Raw genomic sequence first — 25,440 nt, 5'->3', positions numbered from 1 at the left:
GGACCTGCACGTGGCACTTCCCAGCCCATGGCAGCTGGAGAGCATCGGGGAAAGGGCGCTGGATCCCCGCAGCACATTGCATCTGAACCTCAGCACGTCACGGCTGTCAGTGCATGGCACGCTGCGATCCATCACATGGCCGGGGCGGGCAGGGAGGGGGCAGAGATCACCTGCCCTGTGGGACCCAGAGCTAAGTAGAGGCCTTGGCATTGCGGTCAGCACTGGGGGGGGCTGGCCAGCCTTGCAGAAGGCAGAGGGGCGCCCCGTCCTTTCCAGCCTCCTGAGACAGGCTGCGATGCTAAGTGCCCCACGCGCACGATGGGAATCAGAACGAATCAGATCAGATTTGGCAGCTAGCAAACTGCCTCTCTATAATCAGCTCTCCAAGAGTCTGACTGCACAGGTATTAAGTGCCTGAGGTCAAGCGCCTTGTGTCAGCGCGCTTCCAGGTACATAAAGCATGCAGATATACATGGAGCGAGACCCCTGTTCCCAGAAACACGAATGGTTTCCTGCTCGTGCTTGACCCAGAGTCAAGTGGTAAGACGGGAGTCCTATTTTGCCTCTCATTCTGCAGGCTGCTTTCATCTCTCCCTGCCAAAGGACCCATGCATTGCACCAGCACCCTGGCAGCACCCGGCCATTGCAAGCCCAAGTGGTGAGGGAGGCATGCTTGATATCCCAGCGATGTGATTTATCCCCTCCCAGACAGCTCCCAAAGCCAGGTGAGGTTCCCAGGGGAGCTAGCAGGGCTCAGTGAAGAAATGGGGTGCTTCCTTTATGGTGTTGGAGACTGGGGGAAAGCAAAGCTTCTCTGCTCAGAAATCCTGCTCAGTCCACTGGTGCTGAGCAGGGGCAGAAACCAGATGCACCCTGTCTCAGTGGCACAGATGTGTGATGCCCTCCTGCCAATGCGTGGACATCCACACACATCCTCCTGCTCCCCTCCGCTGCATGCAGCGCTGTCAGCCCTGGGGTTCACCCCGGAGAGGTGGAAGGGGCTCGGGCAGCGAGACTAGAGTCCATCTGGGAGGCTGCACCCCATCGATCCTGCTGGCACCTTCCTCACCAGGCCCTGCTGTGCGGTGCCCACACAGATCCAGTCCTACGTGCACTGACATGTAGCTGCTGGACGAAGAACCCCTCCAGGCTGCTGCCGACGGAGGTGGAGCTGGTGGGATGGCCAGTGCAGGGTCTGCATCATGCAGCAGTCTCTTTGTCTTGATGGGGAACCGCTGGACAACGGGCTGCATCGTTTGGGAGTGCTCCTGGATTCATCGCAGGCGCTGAGCTCACGCCTAGCTGTGTCTCTGTGCAGTTCTTCCTTCCACCTCCTGGGAGGCTACAATGCTCTGCACTGGCCTGGCAAAGGATGCTCTGGCTGCCTTCCTTACTGCTTGGCAGGACACTTGCCATGGGCAAGAAGCCTCCAGTGCTTCGGAGACTCCAGCTAGCACAGACCCAGTGACACAAACACACCTGGCCTGGCCTCCGCTGTCAACGGCAGCTTCCTGCACAACAAGGCTTGTGTGCCCAGGGGTCAGTCTGGGGGTGGCTTTGTTCAATACCTTCATTCATTAATTCTTCATTCATTCTTCATTCTGGAAGATGGGATGCAATGCACCCTTGGCAAGTCTGCAGATGACACCAAGCTGCGGGGAGTAGTAGATGCACCGGTGGGTCGGGCTGGATTCAGAATGACCTTGACACATTGGAGGATTGGACCAAAAAGAAATCTCATGAGGTTCAACAAGGACAAGTGCAAAATCCTGCACTGAGGAGGGAGCAATCCCCTGCACCGGTGCAGGCTGGGGTTGACGGGCTGGGCAGCAGCTCTGCAGAAAGGGATGTGGGGGGACAGGGGACGAGAAGATGGAGATAACCCAGTAGCGTGCCCTTGGTGCCAAGAAGGCTACCCATGTCCTGGGCTGCATCGGTAGGAGCGTTGCCAGCAGATCGAGGGCAGTGATTCCTCCCCTCTATTCAGCACTGGAGTCCTGTGTCCAGCTGTGGCCCCCACTACAGAATGGATGTGGACACATTGGAGAGAGTCCAGTGGAGGGCAAAAAAAAAGTTTGGGGGAGCTGGGGGACAGGACAGGTGAGGAGAGGCTGAGGGAACTGGGCTGATTGAGTCTGCAGAAGAGAAGATTAAGGGGGGATTGAATAGCAGCCATCACCTCCCTGCAGGGGGGCTGCAAAGAGGATGGAGCTGGGCTGGTCTCAGTGGGGGCAGATGACAGGACAAGGAGCAATGGGCTCAAGCTGCAGCAAGGAAGTTGAGGTTGGATATTAGGAAAAACTTTCTCAGTAGGAGGGGGGTGAAGCAAAGGCAGTGCAGTCTCCATCCTTGGAGGTGTTGAAGACCCAGGTAGACAAAGCCGTGGCTGGGATGATGTAGTTGGGGCTGGTCCTGCTTGGAGCAGGGGGCTGGGCTAGATGTGACCCCCTGAACTCCCTTCCACCCTCATTTTCTGGGATCTGTGATTCTAAGGCTACCTATGCTGGGGACTGCAGCCCCAAGCAGGGTTGCGGCTCACATGAAAATTCATTCACTGATGCTAGTGCCTGGGGTCCTGAGCCTGGCAGAAGCGGGGCTTGCACCCAGGAGCAGGGTGGCCACGGGGAATGGCTGCTACAGGATTTCTGGGCTTTATCTTCAAGGCGCTCCCAGAGGTCAGACACTCCCCAAAAGCTGAAGGCCTTGGAGTGAAGACAGTCTCTGATCTTCCAGCCCAGAGGGATGTTCAGCTGCAAGGGTAATCCTCATGCACACAGGAGGCAGAGACTTCTGGAGCCTGGCTTAATGCTGCACAGATTCACCTACACCCCCGGGTCCTCTGGGAAGGTGCAAAAGTAGAGCGCAGGGGAGCCCTGCGGGATTTGCAAGGGTGCCTGGCTTGGTGCTGGACCTCCCGGAAAGCCTGCAGAGCCCGTGCTGGTAAGCACAGGCTGGACGGGCTCCTGCTGCCCTTCCTGACCCTGTTCCTCCTGGCAGGCGGTTGCTGGGCTCCACCAGGCCTTTCAAATCCATTGCAAAGTCCCGGTCCCACTGACTACCCGACTCCAGCTGCTGGAGCCAGAGGCCTCACAGGGTGATTGGGGACGGGGGCAAAATGTCGTGCAGCTCGTCATGCCACGTGCGAGAGGATCCGAGGATGGAGATGAGACCAGACCGGGTAGCAAGCACACGGCTTCCCCCGGGACAGGCTCATAAACCATTTTAATAAGGGACCCCCCCGAAACCCCTCCGTGATGGAAGCAAATGCTGTCTTGTTTAGTTGGCAGCAAACGCTGGAGAACCCCAGGGAGCTGTCGGGGTGGGGGGGAGAAAAGGGACATCTGTTTCGAGCATTTCCACTCGGTGCTCTCCCAGGCTATTCCTATCTCTTCTTGTCAAAATTTATCAACTGCGTAATTGTTTAAACAGCATTAAAGCGCTCAGAGCGAGAGCGACTGGAAACCATCCTCCCGCTCCCCGCGGTACCGATGCTGACAGCTCGGGAGGGCCTGGGCCGCGAGCGCTGCGCGGCTGGGAAACGCTCTGGTTCGCGGGCCCGGAGGAGGTGCGGAGCAGGGCTATCCTCCTTAGGATGCCTACGGTGAAAATCCCGTCTTGTCTTCCACGTCTTATCCCCTCCTTGCTTTCCAGCCCCCCCTCACTGCTGCACAGACCTGCTGTTATCATTGCACATTTATTATCCTAAATTATGCACAGCCGACAGGCCGGATCTGCAAACCGTCGCTAATGACAATGTCATTCACGCTGAAATACACCCGGTTCCCCCCTCGGTCGGTCTTTGCTCTGAGCAAAGCAAGCTGTTTGCCGGTCCCTCGCTGGGCACCCGGCTGGCTGGGAGAGCCGCGGCGAGAGGAGTGGGGACGTGCTGAAGCATGGGGGTGGGTTAGATGTCCTATGGAAGTCCCCTACTCAATTACTCCAAGTTGATTTTGCTGCCTTTGAAAGCCGTGGCCACTGATTCAGGGCACTGTGGGGTCCTGTCTACACGGGATGCCCCTGGGAGCCGGGAGTGTAGCATGCATCACCCAGCCCCATGCACCAGCCCCTCAGCTTTTGCCCCAAGATCTGGCTTCCAGGGTGGCTCCCGGGATGCAGCACTGAAACACTGGGACTAGCAGTAAGCAGTGTTTAGGCCGGCATCTACACGTGCTCCATGTGTTACACGTCTGCTGTGTGACGCTGCATGCACCAACTTGGGAGTAAAGTCAGTCCCAAGTCAGCCCCCCCCCCCCCCCCCCCCCCCCCCACAGTGTTCCCGCACAGTAACGTGTCTACATGTGTGTTACTGCACAGCAACTACTCCGGTGTAAATTTGCTACCCGCGTCATGCAGGTAGCAAATTTAAGCCCAAGTCGGTGTAGACACACGCCCATACTGCGCAGTAATTTTCGGTTACTGCGCTGTAGCCTAAATTACTGCGCAGTAAGTGTGCACGTGTAGACGCGCCCATTAGTTACTGGTTTCATGTAGTGACCCCTTGTTCTTGTCTGGTGAGAGACAGTCAATAGTAAGTCCCTATAGAGTTTATCTTCACTGTTCAGTATGTTGTAAACCCTTCTCGGGTCCCGCATCAAGTGTCTCTTTTTTAAGCTGACCAAGGCTGGCTTCTTTAGTCTCTCCTCCTAGGAAAGCCCCTCCATAGCACTCAGCATCCTTGCTGCCCTTCTCTGCACCTTCTCTAGCTCTAATAGATCCTTCTGGAGGTGCGGGGACCAGACCTGAGCACAGCCTGGATGCACCATGGATTTATCAAGGGGCATCAGGACACTTCCCGTTGTGCTTGCAGTCCCCTTCTTAATCATCCCGAACTCGTCGTTTGCCTCCTTGAGGGATTCTGAGCACAGAGAGGATGTTTGTAGGGATGGGTAACAACTCCCGGGGAGCCCTGGGTCTCCTCCCAGGGTGCAGCCAGCTCTCTGGAGCCTCAACCCCGCAGGCAGCAGAGCGCTTGCCCAAGTATTTCAGCAAGAGGCACTTCACATAGGCCATGCCAATGAATGGCAGCCAGGGCAAACAGAGCCTGGCTCGCCAGGAATAGCAATGCACGCTCGCAGGGGCCCCGGTCTCACCAGCACACACGTACGCCCCCATCCCCAGCCCGCTCGGGGAGGACGTGGCTGCAGTCACTCCCCGTTCCCAGGGCACGCTGCTAATTGCCGTCAGCCCTGCCGACAGCTTGGAGGGGAAGGCATAGACCGGGACGGGGCTGGGGGGGCCTGTGGGAGGAAGGGGGGGGTCTGTGGGAAGCTGTTTACACAAGGGTTTGGATACTCTAATTATTGCGCCAGGTTTGTCATGTTAACAAGGATAAACAAAGCTAACGAGAGCAGGGAAAACACTGGGCTGCCGTCCACGCCTGACGCCGGAGCCCTGGCGCGCTGCGGAGCTGGGGAGGCCGAGGCAGCCGGGGCCGTGTTAGACCCCAGGGTGTATTCAGGGGACCGCTCGGTCCAGGCTTTGAGGGGGCTTCTGGGTGAGGGGCCCAGAAGCCCCCATCAGGTCTGGTCCCCGCACCTCCAAAAGGATCTAGAGCTAGAGAAGGTGCAGAGAAGGGCCACAAGGATGCTGAGTGCAAGCTTTGAGGGGGCTTCTGGGTGAGGGACCGGCCCCCCTTGCCCCCTGCCAGCCCCACACGCATTAGGGCAGCAAGGTCTGCCCTCGATGCCACAGCCCCTCCTTTCGGGGCAGTGCAAGGCTACCTTGGCTGGCAGCCCCACAGAGTTTGGGGCACAGGGGATTCAGATGAGAGCCCTCCAGCTCATTTCACTGATGCCCCAAGTCCAGAGGTGGGGACAGGGTTTCTGGAAGACCGAGCTCAAGCTGTAAGCTTGCTCCCTTGGGCTGCAAAGCAGCTCCTGGGGGGGTCACAGCAACAGGATAGACGCAGGCTCAGGCTCCCGGGGCGGTGCCTGCTCCCTTCCATGCCCCTGGCAGCACAGGCCCTCGGCAGGCTTTGCATCAGGGCACCAGCTGGATGGATGAATTCAGGGACACCGAACAGCCCCATCCAAAGACATTCGCAGCAAAGCTAGAAATGACCCCTCTGTTCAGGCTCAGGCTCAGACTGATGCTGCATTGGGGTCAGGAAGGGATTTCCCCCCTGCTCAGACTGGTCTGGACTGGGGGGTTTGCCTTCCTCTGCAATGGGGACACGGCCTCCACCTGGGGTCTCTGGGGCATCTGTGAACCCCCTTTGCAGAAGGAGGATGTTCATTGGCTGCTGCTTTCCCCGCAGTGGGGTTGGGGGTGATGCCTGCGGCTGTGTCAGGGCTGACGGTCATTTTGCAAAGAATTTAGGCTTTGGATGTATCTGGGCTGGCCTGGACAGGGCTGATCCTGCCTCTGGCAGGGGTTCGACGAGCTGTGACCTCTGGAGATTCCTGCCAGCCCCACTGCTCTAGGATTTTTAGGATTTGAGCTGACCCTGGCCTGGGAAATGGGCCCAAGGGGGCTGCAAGACTGCCTTCTCTTCTCCCACGGGGACAGTGCATGTGCCCACGCCTGGCTGCCAGCCTGCGTGTGTGCATTAGCGTGTGCATGGGCCCTGGTAGGCTGTTGGAGGGGTGAGAGCCGTGACGGTGGGGGGGAGATCCTTGCAGAGCCCAGCATAGACATGGGGCCTGGTGGGGTTACTGTGGCATGGAGGGGATGGCCAGCAGCCAGCACTGGCCACATAGAAACCCATTTTAAAGAAAAACAAACCATGAGTTTCCAAGCTCTTCTCTGATGCGGCTCCTCCTGCTCCTTCCTCGCCGGCTGATTGACACTGGCATTTCTTTTTACTTTACAACCCATGTTTCTGGAGACAGAAACACTCGCTCAGCTCACAGCCTGGGCTTGATCCTGCGATCCCTGCCCAGGCCAGGGCCAGGCGGCAATGGGAGGAAGGACTTCACAAGGGCATTCACAGGGGATGTCTGCTCTCACCTGCCCTGGAGATCTCAAGCCACCTAGCATGAGAGCCTGGCTGAGCTCTGGCACCTTCCTTAGGGGACCGCGGGCACCCTGGCACCTGGATCTCAGTGCATCAACCCTTTCCCATACAGAAAGCACCATGCCAGGAGGGGAGAGAGAAGCAGGGGGTGATGGCTAGCAAATGCAAAGGAGAAATTACCGGTTGCCACCAGTCTCTCGTAGCCTCCAGATCAAGACAGGAGGCCTGTCTGGACGATGATGGGGACAGGGCTGGTGCTATGTGAGAGGCCAAACCATGCCTTCTTCTGCCAGCCATGTCCAAGGGGACACTCACCTTCAGCGAGGCGCCTCTGTGGGACAAACACCAGGGACGCTGGAGGAAGTTTTACGGGCTATATGTCGAGACAGCTGGGGTTGTCCACAAGACCACGGACTTAGATTACGGCCCCTTTGCAGAGTCTAATGAATGCCAGCTGCACCCCTTGCTGTGCCCGAGCCCCCTCTGCCCCCCGCTTGCCACCACGCAGCCCCCGGCTCCCGGCGTCCCCCGCCTGAGCAGTCCCGACGTGTTTACCGCAGGAAGGGGGGGATATTTTTATTGGTTCTGACATCGGCTGCCCCGGATTATCATATTTTACGCAGCAAGCCAAGGAAGCATCACTCTGCTATGCCGGGGCCGGGCAGCTTGCCTAGCTCTGTGAGGGAAGGGAAGGAATGCAGCGTGTGTGTGCGTGCGTGCGTGTGTGTGTGCATGCACACGCTTGTGGGGGTGGACGCACGTGTGTGCGTGTGCGAGGAGGCCAGTTAATTCGGTGCGTACGAGCAGAGCCCTCTGTTTTGTCTCCACCCCAGGCCAGCCCGGCAGGAGGGGGTAGAAAGGTTGCATCTGCCTCTGGACATGTTTGTTTTCCGAGGGCTGCTCCTAATTCCATTAGAGCTAATTGCATTGGGGAGTGCGGCTTGGGAGCCGTCTTTTTTTTTTCAAGAGAGGCTTGATTCATTCGCATGCCGTTCCCCGGCGTGCCGTTCCCTCTCCCCGCGGTGCCCGGGGCCAAACTCCGGGCACGGGCAACAAGGTTTCTGGGCCGAGTTTTTGAACCTGGAGTGATGGAGCAGCCCCAGACCCAAAGGATGAACGGCAGAGAGGCTGGATGGAGATTGATGAGATGTCGGGATAATCTAATCGGCCTCATTTGTAACACTCCCGCCCCGGCAGCTTGGCAGTGAACCGTGGGTCACTTCTGCTCCTTGCTGCTATTGCTGATGAGGATGCTGTGCTGAGAGGCTGGCGGGAGGGATAAGTACCGTGATGCCGTGGCATGTGGCATCCCTGTCACCTGGAGACAGGGGCAGCTTGGTCAGGAGGTCTCCGAGCACCGTCAGCTTGTGCAAAGTTCCCAACCTCCTGGAGAAAGGCTGTCCCCATCTTCTTCCTCATTTGGCCCTGCTCCGTGAGCCTAAAGGGAGGCTGCTGTTGCCTACAGACACTGCCTGTCTAGTTGCTTGCTGGGAGCTTGCTCAAGGTCACTGCCGCCGGACCCAGGGCGGTCTCCCTCTGTGCCCCAGTTCCTTTCATTAGGGGGAGCCAAGGGAAAGCCATGAGGGGGCTTTTCTAGGGGCACCTGAACGATCCTCTCCAAACAAGCCCCAGCAAGCTGCAAAGAGGGATGCACTGACTTGTGCCTTCTTGGCCCAGCTTGCAGCTGCCAGCCAGTGCCATCAAGGCCGTTTGCCAGAGCTGGCAACCCCGACCGCAGCTGTGCCATGGGCTCTGGGCACCCGGCTTCATGCTACTCATATCAAGGGATGCACAAACTCTCCTGGGGCTGCCTTGCCTGGATTTGTCCCCCACTCCCAGCCCAAAATGCCCCTTGCAAACAGCTCAGAGCATGGCACCCTGCTAGAAGCGGGGCTGGGGCAGGGGTGGGGGTCTGGGCAGCGGAGAGCAGGCCTGGGAGCGATCTGAAAGGGTCCAGAGCATGGGGTGCTCATGGGGATGGGATACAATCCTGCTCCGGCCCCGCACGGCAGCCAGCAGGCATGCGTTATGATGGGGTCCCCCCTCTGCTCCTCCTGGGGGGGGGGGGCACAGGGCCCAGGAGGGCAAGGGGGGTGCCCCATGTCCTGCAGATGCAAGAAGAGACCAGGCAAGCTGCATGCCCGGCCACCCGAGAAACCAGGCTGGGCATCAGACACCAGCCCCCGAGTCCAGGGGTATTAGGGGCACCCCCCTGCATCCTAGTGCCCCGTCACTGCTCTGCCGGCATGGAGAGCCAGCCCTGCTTCATGTCTCCATCACCCCGGGTGCTCCAGCAGCCCCTGCAGCCAGCCGGCCTTCAATCTCCCCCTTTTTAAAGGGGAGGGAGTTTGCAACCAGCAGACCCCCCCGCCCCCGCCCTTGCCTCCAAATAACCCCCCCAGGCACAGCTGGATCCCAGCTGAGCAGCAAAGCAGCTTCTGAGAGGGCAGGAGGGGACCCGGGGGGGCTGCTTTTATTTATTAGCGGCTGATGCTTGCTTGGCCCCATCTCGTCAGGCCTGGGAACAGGCTCGTAGTCTCCCGGCACACATGTGGTTCCTGTTGCTTGTGTCTCCCCCCCCCCCGCACGCTCCGGGTTTGTTTGTTTTTCTGTTAATTTGGTTGTTTTTCCATGTCGTTTTCCGTCAAACCGCATGTTTTTTCCCTTCCTCGCGCCAGCCGCTCGGTGACAGGCAGCAGGGGAAGGAGGTCGGCGCGGAGCCCCGCTCTCCCAGCCGCCCGGGGCTGGCAGAGGCGAAGGCAGCGTGGCGTATGGTGCTCCCCGCAAAGCCGGGCTGGCACCTGCCCCGCTGCGCACACCTGGCGTGGGGGCCTGCCAAAGGGATTTGGGCTCCTCACCCGGGAAGACCCCCCTGGGCCGCGCTGGCTTGCAGTGCTGGTTTCATTCCAGCCTCTCCTGTCCTCTCCGAGAGCCTGGACGCTGGATCCAGCCTCGGTCTTACGCTCCCTCCTTCCCAAGCCCCCGTCAGCGCATGAGAGTCCGCAGCGCACCCCGTGCCCGGCCAGCACGGATGGAGGGAGAGAGACCACAGACCGAGCCTTTAGCAGCATCTAGACCGGCGATGCTCAGCTGGGCTGCCACGACCCTCTGCAAAGCCTGGAGATCCGTTCGAGGGTGCCGCGGGGCACCACGCTGTGGTAGTCCTGCGAGGTGCACGCAGGAATCCAGAGCGGTCAAAATGCTCGGGCCTGATGTGGCCTGGTGTGCCACAGAAGAATTGCTCTAGTGCTTGTCTGTGGTCAAAAGAGAAGGGCAAAGTAAGAGCTGGAGCTTTGTGGGGGGGCTCAGATCTGTCCAGGGGTGCCTCGAGTCCGAAAAGGCTGAGGACTGCTGACCTCGTTAGATAAAGATGAGCACTAAATGGGAATGGAGAGACATGGGAGTGTGGAGTGGGGGAGAAGGGTAAACAGGGACAGGAAGGCACAGAGAAGGTATGGACAGAAGGTAGGTAGGTAGGTAGGTAAGTTGGTGGATGGATGGATGGATGAATGGATGGGTGGATGGACAGAGATGGATGGATGTGGATGGATGGATGGATGGCTATGGATGTATGGATGTACAGATATGGAAGCATGGATGCACGGATGGATGGACAGATATGGATGGATGCATGGATGCACGGATGGATGTACAGGTATGGATGGATGGATGGACAGACGGACAGATATGGATGGATGGATGGATGGATGGATAAACAGACAGACAGAGATGGATGGATGGGAGGATGGATGGAGAGATGGAGATGGATGGATGGATAAACAAACAGACAGAGGTAGATAGATAGATAGATAGATAGATAGATAGATAGATAGATAGATAGATAGATAGATAGATAGATAGATAGATAGATAAAGAGGCTGGGGAGACAGATGGATGGACACAGGAATGACTGCGTGGGTAGGGCGATGGACAGACACGTATAAGAATGAGCCGATGCCCTGGGTCTGCTCTCCGGCCCTTCCCGGCCAGCAGCCCAAATCCTCCTGCTGCGCTGCACACAAGGCCCCCCGATGCCCTGCGCCCAGGCCCCTTGCTGCCCTCCTTCCCGTGCCCCCGGCCCTCCTCCTCGGGTGGCTGTCAACAGTGCTTCGCATCCTGCGCTCCCATGAGGACAGCCGTGTGCAAGCGCGCTGTTTTTGGGTCCAGTGGCTGCCCCAGCCCTCGGGCCAGGTGCCGTCTAGCTCCGAGTGCCAGGGAGACAGGGCTGCAGCCCCCTGCCCTGTCCCCTCACTGCTGCCCACATGATCCCTGCTTGTTCTTGCACCAAGACTATCCTTCAACTTCAATCTCTTCTTTCTCTCCCTGGTCGTCATACTCCTTGACTATACGGGATAGACAGCAATCACGCTTGCTCTCAACATTCACTGTGCTTAGCTGCGTGAGCTCCTTTAGACGCCCTGGAGGCAGGTTTTCCATCTCCCTGATCCTCCTTGCAGCTCTCCTCTGCCCTGTGTGTTTCCAGGGATTCCCACCAAGGTCTCACCAGTGTCTGTTGCAATGGTATCAACACTTCCCTGGCTCTTCTGATGCATCCTCAGATCGCAGTTGCCTTTCATGTAGCTGCACCATATTGATGGTTCATCACTGTTGTGCGATTAATTAACAGGCCTCCTCATTTGTTATTTCCAACCAAAGAGATGACACTGGAAATTCGTATCAGTCCCTAAGTGCATGGCTCTGCACTGTTTTGTGTCACCCCGTTTCTGTCCCCGCAGCACCCAAGGTTATCCAGTTCTTCCTGTCGGATATGCTCTTCCTCCCGAGCCCTTGATGCCTCCCAGCCTTGTGTCCTCAGCAAACGTGGAGCTGTGTCAAAGCTTCCTTACAGATTAAATCAGCTCTCTCACCCAAGCAAGCTATCAGCCCACTCTACCACGGGTAAACCCATGGCGCCACGTTGCACTTACTGCCATGCCTCTATCCTGTTCGAAAGCCCTGCATACAAGTGGGATTAATTGCACAGGCCTGGGATTGCCTAGAGCATGTTTTCCCCCTTTTCGTAACTGCACCTAATGCCCTTGCTATGCTCCAGTCACGTGGGAGCCCTGGCAACTCAACAGGGTGGTTAAAAATCCTCGCTAAAAGACCTGCAAGTTCATGGGCCCAGTTAAATATGCTGGGGGTGGATGGAGATGGTCTGGTCCCCGCTGCCTCGAGCACATCAAGCACCCTGAGCTGCGCCTAGCTGATTTCCAGCCCCTTCCCGTTCTCCACCTGCAATCTCACCCTCTGTATTGAACCCCGAGGACGGCGTTCACGGAGAACCGGGGCCATACCTAGATTACCGCTAATCTCCACTCCACCCTCGCTGCATGGACACTCCAGTTCTTCCGTCCTCGTTTTCTCCGTCGTCACATGGCCAATGAACCCTTGGCTCGTTGTTTTAATTTCCTCTGCGAGGTCGAACCCAGCTGGAGCTTTGGCAAATCTCCCCACCTCCCTACGCTTCCTGACCTCCGAGACGGGGTTTCCTTTGCTAATTGACACCTTTCCCCATTCTGCTCATGCCTAATATCCCTTGCACTGCGCTCCAGTCTGGCGTCCTTCCTTACCGCTGCTTTCCCCGTTGCGTGCAATGCAAGCTCCAGGTACTTTCTGCATCTTGTACTTAATGAAATTCCAAGTTTTTCCCACATTCAAGTCCCTGAGCTCTTTGGTCCGGTTCACTCCGCTCACTTGTTGCTGTAATTGCTCCACGTTCGCCCTTTCGAAGCTGAGCACCGTCGAGCCAGACCTGGTTTGTTAATCCTCCCATTTAATTTAAACTGAATCCACTCCAAATCGCTGGATCCGAGGTCGGTTTCCATCATCTCCTCCCCGCTTACTCACGCCGGATTTGCAAGAGCATCACCTTTTGTTGGCTCGGTGATGATCCGGTGAAGAAATCTGTCAACTCTTTCATCCAGAAAGAACTGAGCCCCCAAATTTATTCTTCGCTCTCGAGCCGCGGTATTGACGGTCTCCTGCACTGAGTCCTGGTAATAATTATCTCTCTAAGACTATTCCAAAGGTGTCTAGCCACATCTCAATCAGCTGGTTGGGGTTAGACTAGACCCCCAGTGCGACAACAGTCTCTTAACCACTCTTCCCCCAAAATGTCTGGATTTAAAATCAGTTTTGTTTAATCCCTGCTCATTAACGTACGACGCTCCCCTTCCTGGAGGATGCACACTCCTCAGGACCCGCGTTTTTGTTGCGACTGACGTCTCGCTGGGACTTTGTTACCGCTAAAATATCCGGTTTGGCTTCCTGCACCTGTAGGTCGAGTTCCTCCATTTTGTTGCCAAGACACTTGATGCAAAATAGAAGGAAAATATCTTGACCGTTTCTCTCTGGTCCTGTCCAGTTTGCTGGGAGCAGCTCCAGCCTCTTCACTAACATTATTACCTCCCTGGTCACTTTTCTCATCGGTATCTCTGTTCTCCTGCCAAGACTTAGGAAACCTGCCGGGTCCTGGCTGGAGGGTCTTGCTCCTCTGCTCAGGCTCAGACCGATGCTGCACTGGGGGCAGGAAGGGATTTCCCCCCCATCAGGCTGGTCTGGACTGGGGGGCTTCGCCTTTCTCTGCAGCGGGCCCGGGGACTCAGCTTCCTCTCCGGCCTGAGACCCCAGAAACCTTTCCCCCCAAGTCCTCAGGGACGTCCATCCCTCTGTCCATGCATGCTTCTTGCATGCACGCAGCACCATCCTGGAGCCGTCAGCTCATCTGCCACGTGGGAGCTGGCTGTGGTTGAGCGGCTCAGCGCGTGAGCCTGTCCTAGCGGGATGCCAGATGGAGATCTGCCCTTGTCCGCACCCACCCCCAGGTTATTCATCAGGCGTCCGCAGGAGGAAGGAGCCGAGCGTGCAAAGGCAGAAGCCGGCAGGGCACGGGCAGGGGAGGGAAGCACTCACAGGGAGCACTAAATTAAAATCCAGGCCGTTAAATTAATTAGCACTATAAGCGTCTCACCTGATTAATTCCTTGCACACTTAATTGCATTAACAGCACAGGGCACTTGCTTATTTACTTATTACCACCTTCCCGTGGCTGGACCGGAGGCCTCTGCCATGTGTGCCCATGTGCAACCCTCCGCAGCCAGCCCCAGCCGCAGCACGTGAGCCCCGGGATAAAGGCAGCAGCAGGATCCCCCTAACTGCCCCAAGCATGTTTTGAAGACCCAGGTAGACAAAGCCGTGGCTGGGATGATATAGCTGGGGCTGGTCCTTCTTGGAGCAGGGGTTGGACTGGATGTGACCTCCTGAGCTCCCTTCACACCTGAATTTTTTACGATTTTATGTTATGCTGTAGCCTCCCGGGTGACATTTGAGCTGTGGCTGGATAGGCATCACCTAAACATGCCCACAGCAGGCATGCCTCCCTGGTCCCTTGGCTTGGCAAACTGTTAAGCCAGGATGGCAAGATGAGGGTCAGTAAAAAGGAGCTGCTACCTCTCCAGCCTCATACCACGATTACCTGAGCTCAGGATCTTGGCCCAGCACATCCCCTACACACACTGACCGACCGGTGCAATATAAGGCGGCTGTCACTTAGATGTAGTCGGAGCAGTAGAAAGGACGTAGGGCCTCGCGCACACCCATGCACACGTGGAAACCTGCAAAATGGACAGCGGCTCCCTCGAGAGCTGGGTTTTGTGCACCATTCGTTGGTGCTTACTCCCGTTGAACAGGCCATTGCGAATGCACCCAGGACGGCAGCGTGTTTCACTGCAGACAAACACATCCTGGCTTCTGAAATTTGTTTTTTGCTGGAGTACAACATGCCCCTGAATAAAACATGCACCTTGCTGTTGAAAGGCAAAATAAAGACAGAAAAAAGGATTTTTCCTTGAGAAGCTCTGGCAGGAGCCGTGTGTGTGTGTGTGTGTGTGTGTGTGTATGGGGGTGGGGGGTCTGTCCACAGCCAGCAGTTCGGGAGCTCTGCATGTGTTACCTGCAGCTTTCCTTCTGCATAAGTCACCTCACGACCCACCAGTGAGCCGGGGCAGAGCTCACCCCTGAGGGCTTGCCGACACCAGCTTTTGCTTTCCCCCGGCAGTCACTTCAGCAGAATTACCATATTTCCTCATTTATAATGCACATCCTAATTCCCAGCACCAGCATTTTAGGAAAGGGATGCACGCTGTGTCCCACACAGTACGGCACAGTGACTGCCAAATCCTCATCCCATGCTCACGCACGTGCAAACACTCACAGTCCTGTGAGATACCCATTGCTATCAAACCCACACGCACGGGCATGCACACGGGTCCCGTGCAAGCCCCAGCTGCTCTCAAGCAGCCCCTGAACCTGGGCGTACAGAGAGTTTGATGGAGCATCCAGAAGTTGCCACCACTTTCTAGCTGAGACGACTTCACGGTGGCATGTCCCCATGGCCAGATCGCCCTCGCAACCCGATCGCAACCTCTCGTTGGGGCCAAGCACAGTTTGCCATTGTCTGGGGGAAGCTGCCCCGATCCACCATGCCTGACAGGACCCTGATTTTTCACCCCATTGGGTTGGAAGGGGAAGCAGCATCACCTCCTGCCTAGTCCCTGGGGCATCCTTGACCTACAGGGGTGGATGGTACCAAAAACGACCTACCATCATCATCTCAAGAGTCTGGAGAGCTACTGGCAACGATGCCTCCAGAAAATCCTCCACATCCCATGGGAAGACCAGCGCACAAACGCCAGCACCCTTGCTAAAGCCAACGAGACCGGCATTGAGTGGGTGATCCTCAAGCACCGACGTGTGCGGATGCCCCGAACAAGTGCTTTGCTCCCAGCTTAGTCGTGGCCTGAGATCTCGCGCTGGGCAGAGGAAGCACTACAAGGACACAACGAAGGCAGATCTCAAGACAAAGGATGTCGGCATTGGCGGGGCTCAACTCCAGTGGTGCCGCAACCTCAACCGAGCAGCCCATTTCAAGCTAAAGCATCTTGCCCTCAAAGCAGAGACGAGGGAGCGGAGGAAGGACAAGGAGAGGAGTCCCAGCCTGCAGCCGGCTCTCCCCTGCCGAAAGCCCTGCAACCGCTGCAGACCTATTTGTGGGTCAAAGATTGGACTCTTGAGTCACTTCAAGACCCATCCCTGAGCTGTGGTAGAGACCATCCTTAAACAGAGGGATTGACTAAATGCAGGTGACTCAGTAGGACTTCCAGCTGAGCTGGGCCATAGCTACGGTGCCGAAAAGCAGTGGGGGAGGAAGGGGCCTCCCTGGTAAGAAACAAAATAAAATAAAAATGCACTCATGAGCACAAAGACGCCGAAGGGAGGATGAAACCACTTGCCTAAAAACTCAAGGACCAACGTCAAAAGCATAAATGAGACAGCACTACTAAGTGCAAGTGTATAAACTTGGCAAGCAAAATGAGCTGAGATGAACGTCTCCGCTAAGAAAGGAGACGGGGGGCACGCCAGTAGAAATACAGGGGTGGAGAGACCTCCGGGACTGTGCAGGGTCTCGGCCTGTCGAGGACAAGCAGCACGAGGTTGCACCGAGTTTTTATCCAACCGGTTGGTGCACAATGAACTTCCCACCCCGCGCCCGCGCCGCGCAGGTCACGCGCCCGTGTACTCACTGCCCACTTTGAGGGAGGTCTGGTACTTGAGATGCCAGGAGGAGCCTTCGTAGCAGGAGTACTGGCCGCTGTGCCCCAGGTGCACGTTGCGCAGCACCAGGTAGGAGCCGTTCAAGTGCGACTCGTCGATGTCGCTGCCGTTGACCGTCCAGGTCACGGCCGCGTCCCAGTCCATCGCCCCGCACTTCATGGTCACGTCCGCGCCGATCCGCTCGTACTGCACCCGGGTGTCTGGGGGAGGCAGAAGGAGAAGACCTGGCTGAGACCTGGGCCCAAAACCGGGGAGCAAAGGGGAGACCCCAGAGTGGGACGTGCCCTGAGCACAGCCCCGGGAGCCAGGGTCACGGGAGCTCGGACACGGTCACGACAGGGGAGTCCAGGAGAGGACGCGGGGCTTTATTTGCACCCTGCTTTGATTCGCAGTCCCCGCAAAGTTTAAAGCCAACTGCTTGGCTGGGGCAGCAGCGTTTCTATTCACACCGTGCTGAGGAGGTCGACTGGCTCGTTATCTAGCATTATGGGACTCTGTAACGATCTGGTAAAATGAGAATGTTTTAATGAATTGTATTTGAAGCCCAACCCTGACAAAACAGTTCATGCCTTTTTTCCTCTCTCTAATAAAGCCCAGCGAATGCCCAGTACGAATCAGCTTTTGTGCAAAACCCATCAACGATGAGCCCAACCCCAAATACTGAGTCCACCTCAACCATAGTCTCCCCTACAGGCATCATCTACAGATAATGAAGACTAAACTTCCTCCTCCAGATCTTCGATGTAAACAGGCTACTTTAAGAGTCTACAAAAAACTGCTCACATTTCATTCACTACCCATTTTTGAGGAATGTAATGACCCCCCACCCGCCAGGCCAAGGCTTAAAGTCGAGAAGGGTATTTTGGAGTGTGGAAAAAGAGCTGAACGAGGAAAATGTTGGTATCAAGAAAAACTGGATCCAGCAATGGAGCACAACTGACATCATTCGTACATTTTTGATCACAGACCCCACATGTAAACCCTCCTGGCTTGGCTTTGCCAAAGTGAACCTGGACTACGGTTCATAGAATCAGATAATCCTAGAAAACGAGGGGTGGAAGGGAGCTCAGGGGGTCACATCTAGTCCAACCCCTGCTCCAAGCAGGACCAGCCCCAACTGCATCATCCCAGCCAAGGCTTGGTCTACTTGGGTCTTCAAAACCTCCAAGGATGGAGAGTCCACCACCTCCATTTCGGTGCTTCAACACCCGGAAAGTTTTTCCAAACATCTAAACGCAACTTGCCTTGCTGCAGCCTGAGCCCATTGCTCCTTGTCCTGTCATCTGCCCCCACTGAGACCAGCCCAGCTCCATCCTCTTTGCAGCCCCCCTGCAGGGAGGTGAAGGCTGCTATTCAATCCCCCCTTAATCTTCTCTTCTGCAGACTCAATCAGCCCATTTCCCTCAGCCTCTCCTCACCAGTCCTATCCCCCATGTGTTCATACTGGACAAGGCAGACATAGCTACTTACTACATCAGTGGCATTTTATTAAAGACCCCAAATATGAGTGTGGCAAAATCCAAACTATAGCACACATCGTGGAGGAGGGTCCTATTTGTCATGTTAATGCTCGCACTGAAAACCTGCGCCCGACCGCTGACAATGCTTTGCAATGGGTGTCAGATTTAAAACTGTCACTCGCCTTAGTGTGGGTGCTTGTAGCTCGTTCTGCCATTCGGGTGCTCTATTTCATACGAAGAAATAAATGAATCTACTCAATCCCTTCTTAACTCGTCACTCCACCGGTGTTAGCGACTCTCTCTCCTTTTTAATGACCTTGCTGCTCCAGGCAATTTCCCAATTCATTCGAGTCCCAACATCCTCCTGCAGTACCCTGGGCAAGGTACGCCATGACTCGGGGCCTCAGTTTTCCCCATCTGTAAAATGGGGACAGTGCTGCCCCAGCTCCAGGCTGGTTGGTGTGAGAGGAAACCAGCTCCTTCGGTCTGGCGTGTGCTGCAGCAGGGACAGCAAGTTGCGTCTTCCTTCTGCACTTCACAGAGAAGGGGGCAGCACATTTATACCAGAGGGAGAAACAAAGCATGGAGAGCTCAAGTGTCCCAGGTCACGCAAGGAGCCTTTGGCAGAACTGAGAAGCCAGCCCGCTGCAACCTGCTGCCCCCAGTAATCCCGGGTCCTGCGCCCCGGGCTCAGGGTGGTATCGAGAGCGAAGCATCGTGTCTGTATGACCTGGGCCCTCACTCCCAGCAATAGCTTCAACCAGTTGTGGTGCCTGGCACAACTCTGCTAGGGCAGCCAGTGCCCCTGGGCGCCCGCTGTGCCAGCAACAGGGACCGGGGCTTCGACGGTGTCTTTTGCACCATGCAAGTGGACGTGCCTAGTGCACGGGGCTCTTAGCTGGATGAGGAAGCCTCTAGTCTGTGCAAGAGGCACCATCTCTGGCAGCAATGGAGGAGACGCGGGGGCATGTCACACCCTTCAGCCTGGGTGAAAGACTAAGCAGAGGGCTTGAGGACGAGGAGGGTGGCGAAGCACTGGAGCAGGCTATGCAAAGAGGCGGTGCAGTCTCCATCCTTGGAGGTGTTGTAGACAAAGCCTTGTCTGGGAGGATGTAGCTGGGGCTGGTCCTGCTTGGAGCAGGGGTTGCACTAGATGTGACCTCCTGCGCTCCCTTCCACCCTCCTTGTCTCTGGTTCTGTGACTCTGGGGGGCTTTTATTTGATCCAGAGACACACAAGAGAGACAAAAGCAACTTCCTCCAAACCAGACGCCAGTTTATTGGGATATTATTATCCATCAGGCAACATGACCCTGAGCAGCTGCATACAGCAGAGTATGCACAGACAGTTGGGGCTGGACCTGCTCTTTGAGACATAAAAAAGAAAAGATTTCTCCTTGAGAGCCTCTGCTAAGGTCCATGTGTGTATGTAGGTCAGGTGGATCAGTACCATTAGCCCCATTTTAAAGATGGGGAAACTGAGGCCCGAAGCAGCAGGGATGGAGGCAGCAATGGGATGGAGAGCGGGGCCCAGATCTGATACACATGCATGCCCCCGGCCTCTGCCTCTCCAGGATGGACGGGCCCCGCTTCAAGTCATCATGGCAGTGGCTAATTAGATCTCCGTGCCTCTCGTCATAAATAATGCATTTCATATTTACCCAGCGCGCGGGGGTGGGGGTGCAGGGAGCTCTGCAAACAGAGACAATGACAAGGGCTCGGCCCCCCGGTGACTCGCCATCTAAATTAGATCAATAGCGTGGCACCAGAATAGCAACAGGCATGGGTGAGCGGCGCGGGTGAGCTGCCAACGCAGCCGGCGTCTCCTGCTCGGCCGGTTCCTCCAGCAGCGTCGGCCCCGCTCCCCTGGCCTGAAGCCCCCTCGGCTACACCGGCCGGGGGGACCCTGGAGACTTCCCCCTTGCAGCTCTGCCCACGTCCGTGCCCTGAGCTGGCCGGCACCTCCAAAGACCCCCTCTCCGCCCCTTGCTTTTCTCCAGACAAACCGCCGTGCCAAATCGCACGTCATTGCAACAGCACAGACGAAATACCCGCGGAAGACCGGGCTGGGACCTCGACTTCACATCAGCTGGGCCTGAAGTGGAGCAGACAGCTTATTTATTACTATTGCTCCATCCATCCCTCCCGCGGTACTACGTCCCCACACAATGCCACTTGCCAACAGAAACCTTCCCTCCAAGGAGGAATTCCAGGCAAACCGAGCCAGTTCCTTGAAGACTGATTTAAAACTAAATATATCTCAGTAAGGAAACAGGCGTAATTAAATGTCCTCGATGAAGCCAAAGATAGGGGCCGTTCCAAGTTTAATTTGTTCACTAATGAAGAATTGCGGCGAGCCGGGTCTGGGTTTGTTTGCTCGACTTGGGTAAATCCCCTGAGTCAGCAGCTTTGCTCTCCTGACAAGGAAAAATAATTAGCAAGAAACTTTAATTAAGAGATAACAGATGGGTGCTAAAGGACTTCCACTTCATCACTGCGAGAGATTGGAAGCACAGCATGGTTGACTTCGGGCGAGGAGGTGATGGCTCACTCTTACAGGCTCACAACAGTTGTGCATATGTGCACACGTGTGTGAGCGTGGGGATCCGTGTCCCCATGGGACCCCCTGGTGCCTTCACGCGAGGTGTCTGCTATCCGCTTGGCGGATCCAGAGCAGAGCAGCTCATGGCAATCCTCCCCTTCACCCGCATCGAAGCCAAGACCAGGTCAGGAGAAACTGCTGCCTCGGGGGAGCTGAGACTGCTCACTCTCAGCCTCCAGCCCAGCTGCGCTGACCATCGAGGAGAGCTGGGACCCGCGCCGTTCGGCACATTCATAACCGATCTGCAAAAGGAGGGGAGTAGCAAGGCGGCCAGATTGGCGGATGGCGCAAAATGATGCAAAGCGGGAAAGGGCAAAGCGGGCTGTGAGGAGCTACAGAAGGATCTGGCACGACGGAGCAAATGGGCAACTCGATGCCAGATGAAATCCAACGTCATCGATATAAGTGTCAAGCGATGCACCTGGGCAAACATCACTCCAATTAGCCTGATACTGTGACGGGCTCTACGTGAGCTGTGAGCAGCCCGCGGGGAGATCTGGGAGGCGCTGTGGACAGTTTGCTAAAACATCAGCTCCGTGCTCAGCAGCCGCCGAGAAGGCAAATAACGTATTGGGGATGATTAAAAAGGGGAGAACAACATGGAAAATATCCTGATGCCCCTTTATGAATCCGTGGTGCATCCACGCCTAGGTCTGTCCTTGCACCTCCAAAGGAGCTAGGAGAGCTGGAGAAGGTGCAGAGAAGGGCAACGAGGGTGATGAGAGGTACGGAGGGGCTGTCATAGGAGGAGAGACTAAGGAGGCCAGGACAATTCAGTTTGGAAAAGAGATGCTTGAGCAGGGGCAGGAGAAAGGTTTACAGCATACTAAATGGCAAAGAGAAAGTCAGTAGGGGTTTATTACCGTCTCTCACCAGGCAAGAACGAGGGGTCACAACGCGAAACCAGTAGGCAGCAAGTTTAAAACTAACACTAGTTTTAAACTAGTTCTTCTTCCCCCAGCATAGGGATGCCATCTGCCTCACTCCAGTGCCCACCACCGGTGCTGTGAGATGGGACCGGAGCAGAAGGCCGGCTTGCTCTGAGACAGCCCCTGGTCCCCCAGCGAATGGTGCCAGACACCCTACACCCACCCAAGAGACCCAGGTTCTCGTCCCCGCACCGGTGAGATGTTTGCTCCCGACCTGAAGCAGCAGGATTGAGAGAGGTTGCAAAAACCCCCGGGTTTCTGACATCCTTGTTACAGTCATCTCTTCCCTGGTGCAAAGGTCTTGCTCTTTTCAGAGCCCTGTGAAGCTCCTGGGGCAGCAAGTGCCAGAGGTGAACCATGTGCTGCATGGAGAGACCCCCGACCCCAAACCCTGCAATGCGACTAGCAGGAGTGGTGGGGCCTGAGCTGTGCTTGGGCGCTGCAGGGATCTGCTCCCAGAACCAAGAGAAGCTGCTTTGCTATGGACAAGCTGGGAGCTGGGGTCCAGGGGCAGCTCCAGGGCACGAATGCCGGGAAGACCGATTTCTCGCCCAGCGATTCCCAAACCAGAGGCAGATGCCGGGTGGGCTCAGTGATGACTATGACCCAAAGGATGTCAGCAAGGTTGCAACAGCCTACCGGGGCAGTAGGCAGGGGCACTTGTGCCTGTGGGCATTTCTTAGTGTGCAGGTAGGCAGGTGAGGAGATGGGGGGTGCCCGACGGGCACGGAGAGTGGGAGGGGGCCACGGAGGCAGTTTGCAGCCCCTTCCCCGCAAACCCTCATCTCTACAGCTCCCATCCAGAGGGAAAACAGCTCCACCCTGCCTGGCGCCTGCTCCCACTTGCTTCTCCGCAGATGCATGCAGATACAGCCGGCACCGCCGCGTCCCCAGGAGCCGCGTGCCCGGGAGAGGCAGCCGCAGCATGCTCCGGGAAGGCCGGGCGGCATGTCTGAGCATCCTCCTTACAGGAAGGGACACTTGTGCCATCAGACAAATATGCCGTTGTCACAAGCGATAACCCGCGCTGTCAGCAGCTCTCGCATCCCAGCCTGGCTGTGGGGCTTAACAAGAGCTGGCTGCACTGGAGGAGGATGGGGAAATGGGGAAGCGGGAACTTCCTGAGCAAGGGGCTTGAGAACAAAGAGAGCAGCTTCCCCGGTGGGTTATGGCAAAGGTTTTGCTTTGCAAATAAGTCGCTGCGTGCATCTAGACCCCGGATGCCTGCTCTCACACTCCATCCTGCCAACCGGGCAGGGAAGCACCGCCAGCCGAGAGCAGACCCCGGCCCCTGCTAGCTCAGCTGCCCCTTTGCTCGCATGCTGGGGGTTTTGCAGCTCCATAATGAGGTAGCCCCCGGACTTGTGATCTTGAAGGGTAGAGACGCACATGCCCTGGGCTGCCCCATGTCTCCCCCTCCTCAGCTTCATCTGCCCCCAGCTGAATGCAGCGTCGCTGTCCCGTGCCGAGGGGCAGAGCTCTCCCTGCCGCTGGGGCTGGGCCATGGATGCGAGAGGGGCTGACGGGAAAGTCCTCAACACCTGTTCTGCTCCGTGCATGCAGTAAATCCCCCCCCCCGCAGCAACCCTCGTCCCACAAACGAACACGCCGGGAACCGGCATCTGCTCCATCGCAAACCGACTCCAAATCTGTCCCGCGAAGGGTTGGGGATTCATGGCGGGGATTGCACAACTGTGTTTTATTAGCTCAGAATTAGCAAAGCTGGAGGCGTAAAGGACCGGCTGGGCCCCTCTCCGCCTGGCCTGCGCCTGCCAAGACGGTATGGGTCCCCGCAGCCTATTTGCCGCGTCTCCGGCCTCGTTTTATACACTGCACAATCTGGGCCGTGCCGAGGTAATGATCCCCGTGTGTGACGCGTAGCGCTTCATTCCCAGACTCGGGGGGGCAGGGGGTGCAAAATCACAGCCATGAAGTTAAATGAACTTCTTTTTTTGCATTGAATCATTTAATAACTTTACAGTTCAGCCCCCTCGGGCAGTTCTGCCTGTCAGCCAACCTGCCTTTCGCAAGCCAGGGGCCAAGGATTTATCCTGTCCTAATGCAGCATGGACGTCCCTGGGGGGGGTTGTTAGGAGCCAGGATCAAACCAGTGACCTTTAAGGCACAGATCTTTGCAGCCTGAGCTCCTATCCGAGATGCAACAGGCTTGCGTGTGGCTATATGGCCGCGCTGCCACTAGAGAGAGACAGGGAGATATACGGAGTAGGTGGGCTTGTGCAGAAGGCAGGGAAAGTCGCTATTAAGGGCAGATCACAATTTGGAAAGTTAGAGGTGAGATGTCTTTCCGAGGGTCCTTAAAAAAAATAAAACAGCCCGATTAAATAGGCCAGGGTAACGATTCAGCCCAGATTCCTAGAGCCGCGGGCCCGGGAGGGAGCTCCAGAGGTCAACGAGTCCAAGCCCTGCCTGGGGCAGGATCAGCCCTGTGCAAACCAGCCCGGACAAACCCACTGTCCAACCTCTGAGCAAACCTACCAGCACCCCGACACAGCCCCAGGCATCACCCCCAACCCTGCCCCAGGGAAAGCAGGGGACCACGGTGGGTGGCCAACATCCTGCTGCTGCAAAGGGGGTTCATAGACGCTCCAGAGACCCCAGGCAAAGGCTGTGTCCCCACTGCAAAGGAAGGCAAACCCCCCCAGTACAGACCAGTCTGACCAGGGGGGAAATCCCTTCCTGCCCCAAATGCAACATCGATCTGAGCCTGAGCGCAGGGCCAAGACCCTCCAGCCAGGACCCTGCGGGGTTGGTGCCACAGCAGCATTGGCACAGCCCAGTCACAATGAACAAACACCCAACAGTCACAGAATCACAGACCATGGGGCTAGAAGGGAGCTCAGGGGGTCACATCCAGTCCAGCCCCCTGCTCCAAACAGGACCAGCCCCGACTACATCATCCCAGACAAGGATTGGTCTAGTCGGGTCTTCAACACCTCCAAGGATGGAGACTCCACCACCTCCATTTCAGTGCTTCAACACCCAGAAAGTTTTTCTAAACATCTAAACTCAATTTCCCTTGCTGCAGCTGGAGCCCATTGCTCCTTGTCCTGTCGTCTGCCCCCACTGAGACCAGCCCGGCTCCATCCTCTTTGCACCCCCCTGCAGGGAGGTGACGGCTGCTATTCAATCCCCCTCGGTCTTCTCTTCTGCAGACTCAGTCAGCCCAATTCCCTCAGCCTCTCCTCACCAGTCCTGTCCCCCAGCCCCCAACCATTTTCACTGCCCTCCACTGGACTCTCTCCAATGTGACCACATCCTTTCTGCAGTGGGGGCCCACAGCTGGACACAGCACTCCAGATGTGGCCTCCACAGTGATGAATAGAGGGGAAGGATCACCGTCCTTGATCTGCTGGCATCGCTCCTACCGATGCAGCCCAGGATGCCGGTCGCCTTCCTGGCACCAAGGGCACACTGCTGGCTCCTGTCCAGCTTCTTGTCCCCTGTCCCCCCAGGTCCTTTTCTGCAGAGCTGCTGCCCAGCCCGTCACCCCCCGCCTGCACCAGTGCAGGGGGTCGCTCCCTCCTCAGTGCACTACTTTGCACTTGTCCTTGTTGAACCTCATGAAATTTCTTTTGGCCCAATCCTCCAATGTGTCGAGGTCTCTCTGAATCCTAGCCCGACCTCCAGAGTATCTACTGCTCCCCCCAGCTCGGTGTCATCTGGAAACTTGCGGAGGGCACACCGCATCCCGTCTTCCAGGTCCTTGATGAAGACATTGAACAAAACCGGCCCTAGGACCGACCCCGGGCACTGCACTTGGCACCGGCTGCCACCTAGACATCGAGCCATTGATTGCTGCCCTCTAGCCAGATGCTCCGGACAGTTTTCTACCCACCTGACAGTCCATTTATGCAGCTTG

At 56.7% G+C, this 25,440-nt stretch overlaps 1 protein-coding gene across 4 annotated transcripts in view; it reads right to left on the bottom strand.

Moving 5' to 3' along the window:
- The window catches only part of CNTFR (ciliary neurotrophic factor receptor), a 293,745-nt gene that overhangs the window by 79,113 nt on the left and 189,192 nt on the right, over positions 1-25,440 (bottom strand). For all 4 annotated transcript variants that reach the window (XM_059725338.1, XM_059725336.1, XM_059725339.1 and 1 more), the window contains one exon: positions 16,540-16,770. In XM_059725338.1, the coding sequence (XP_059581321.1) occupies positions 16,540-16,770 (231 nt within the window). The remainder of the gene's footprint in view (positions 1-16,539; positions 16,771-25,440) is intronic.

The sequence above is a fragment of the Alligator mississippiensis genome, chromosome 3 (genome assembly GCF_030867095.1).
Source record: "Alligator mississippiensis isolate rAllMis1 chromosome 3, rAllMis1, whole genome shotgun sequence".
Classification (NCBI taxonomy): Eukaryota; Metazoa; Chordata; order Crocodylia; family Alligatoridae; genus Alligator; species Alligator mississippiensis.
The sequence above is the reverse complement of the archived record's forward strand: the minus strand, read 5'-3'. Positions and strand labels throughout refer to the sequence as shown.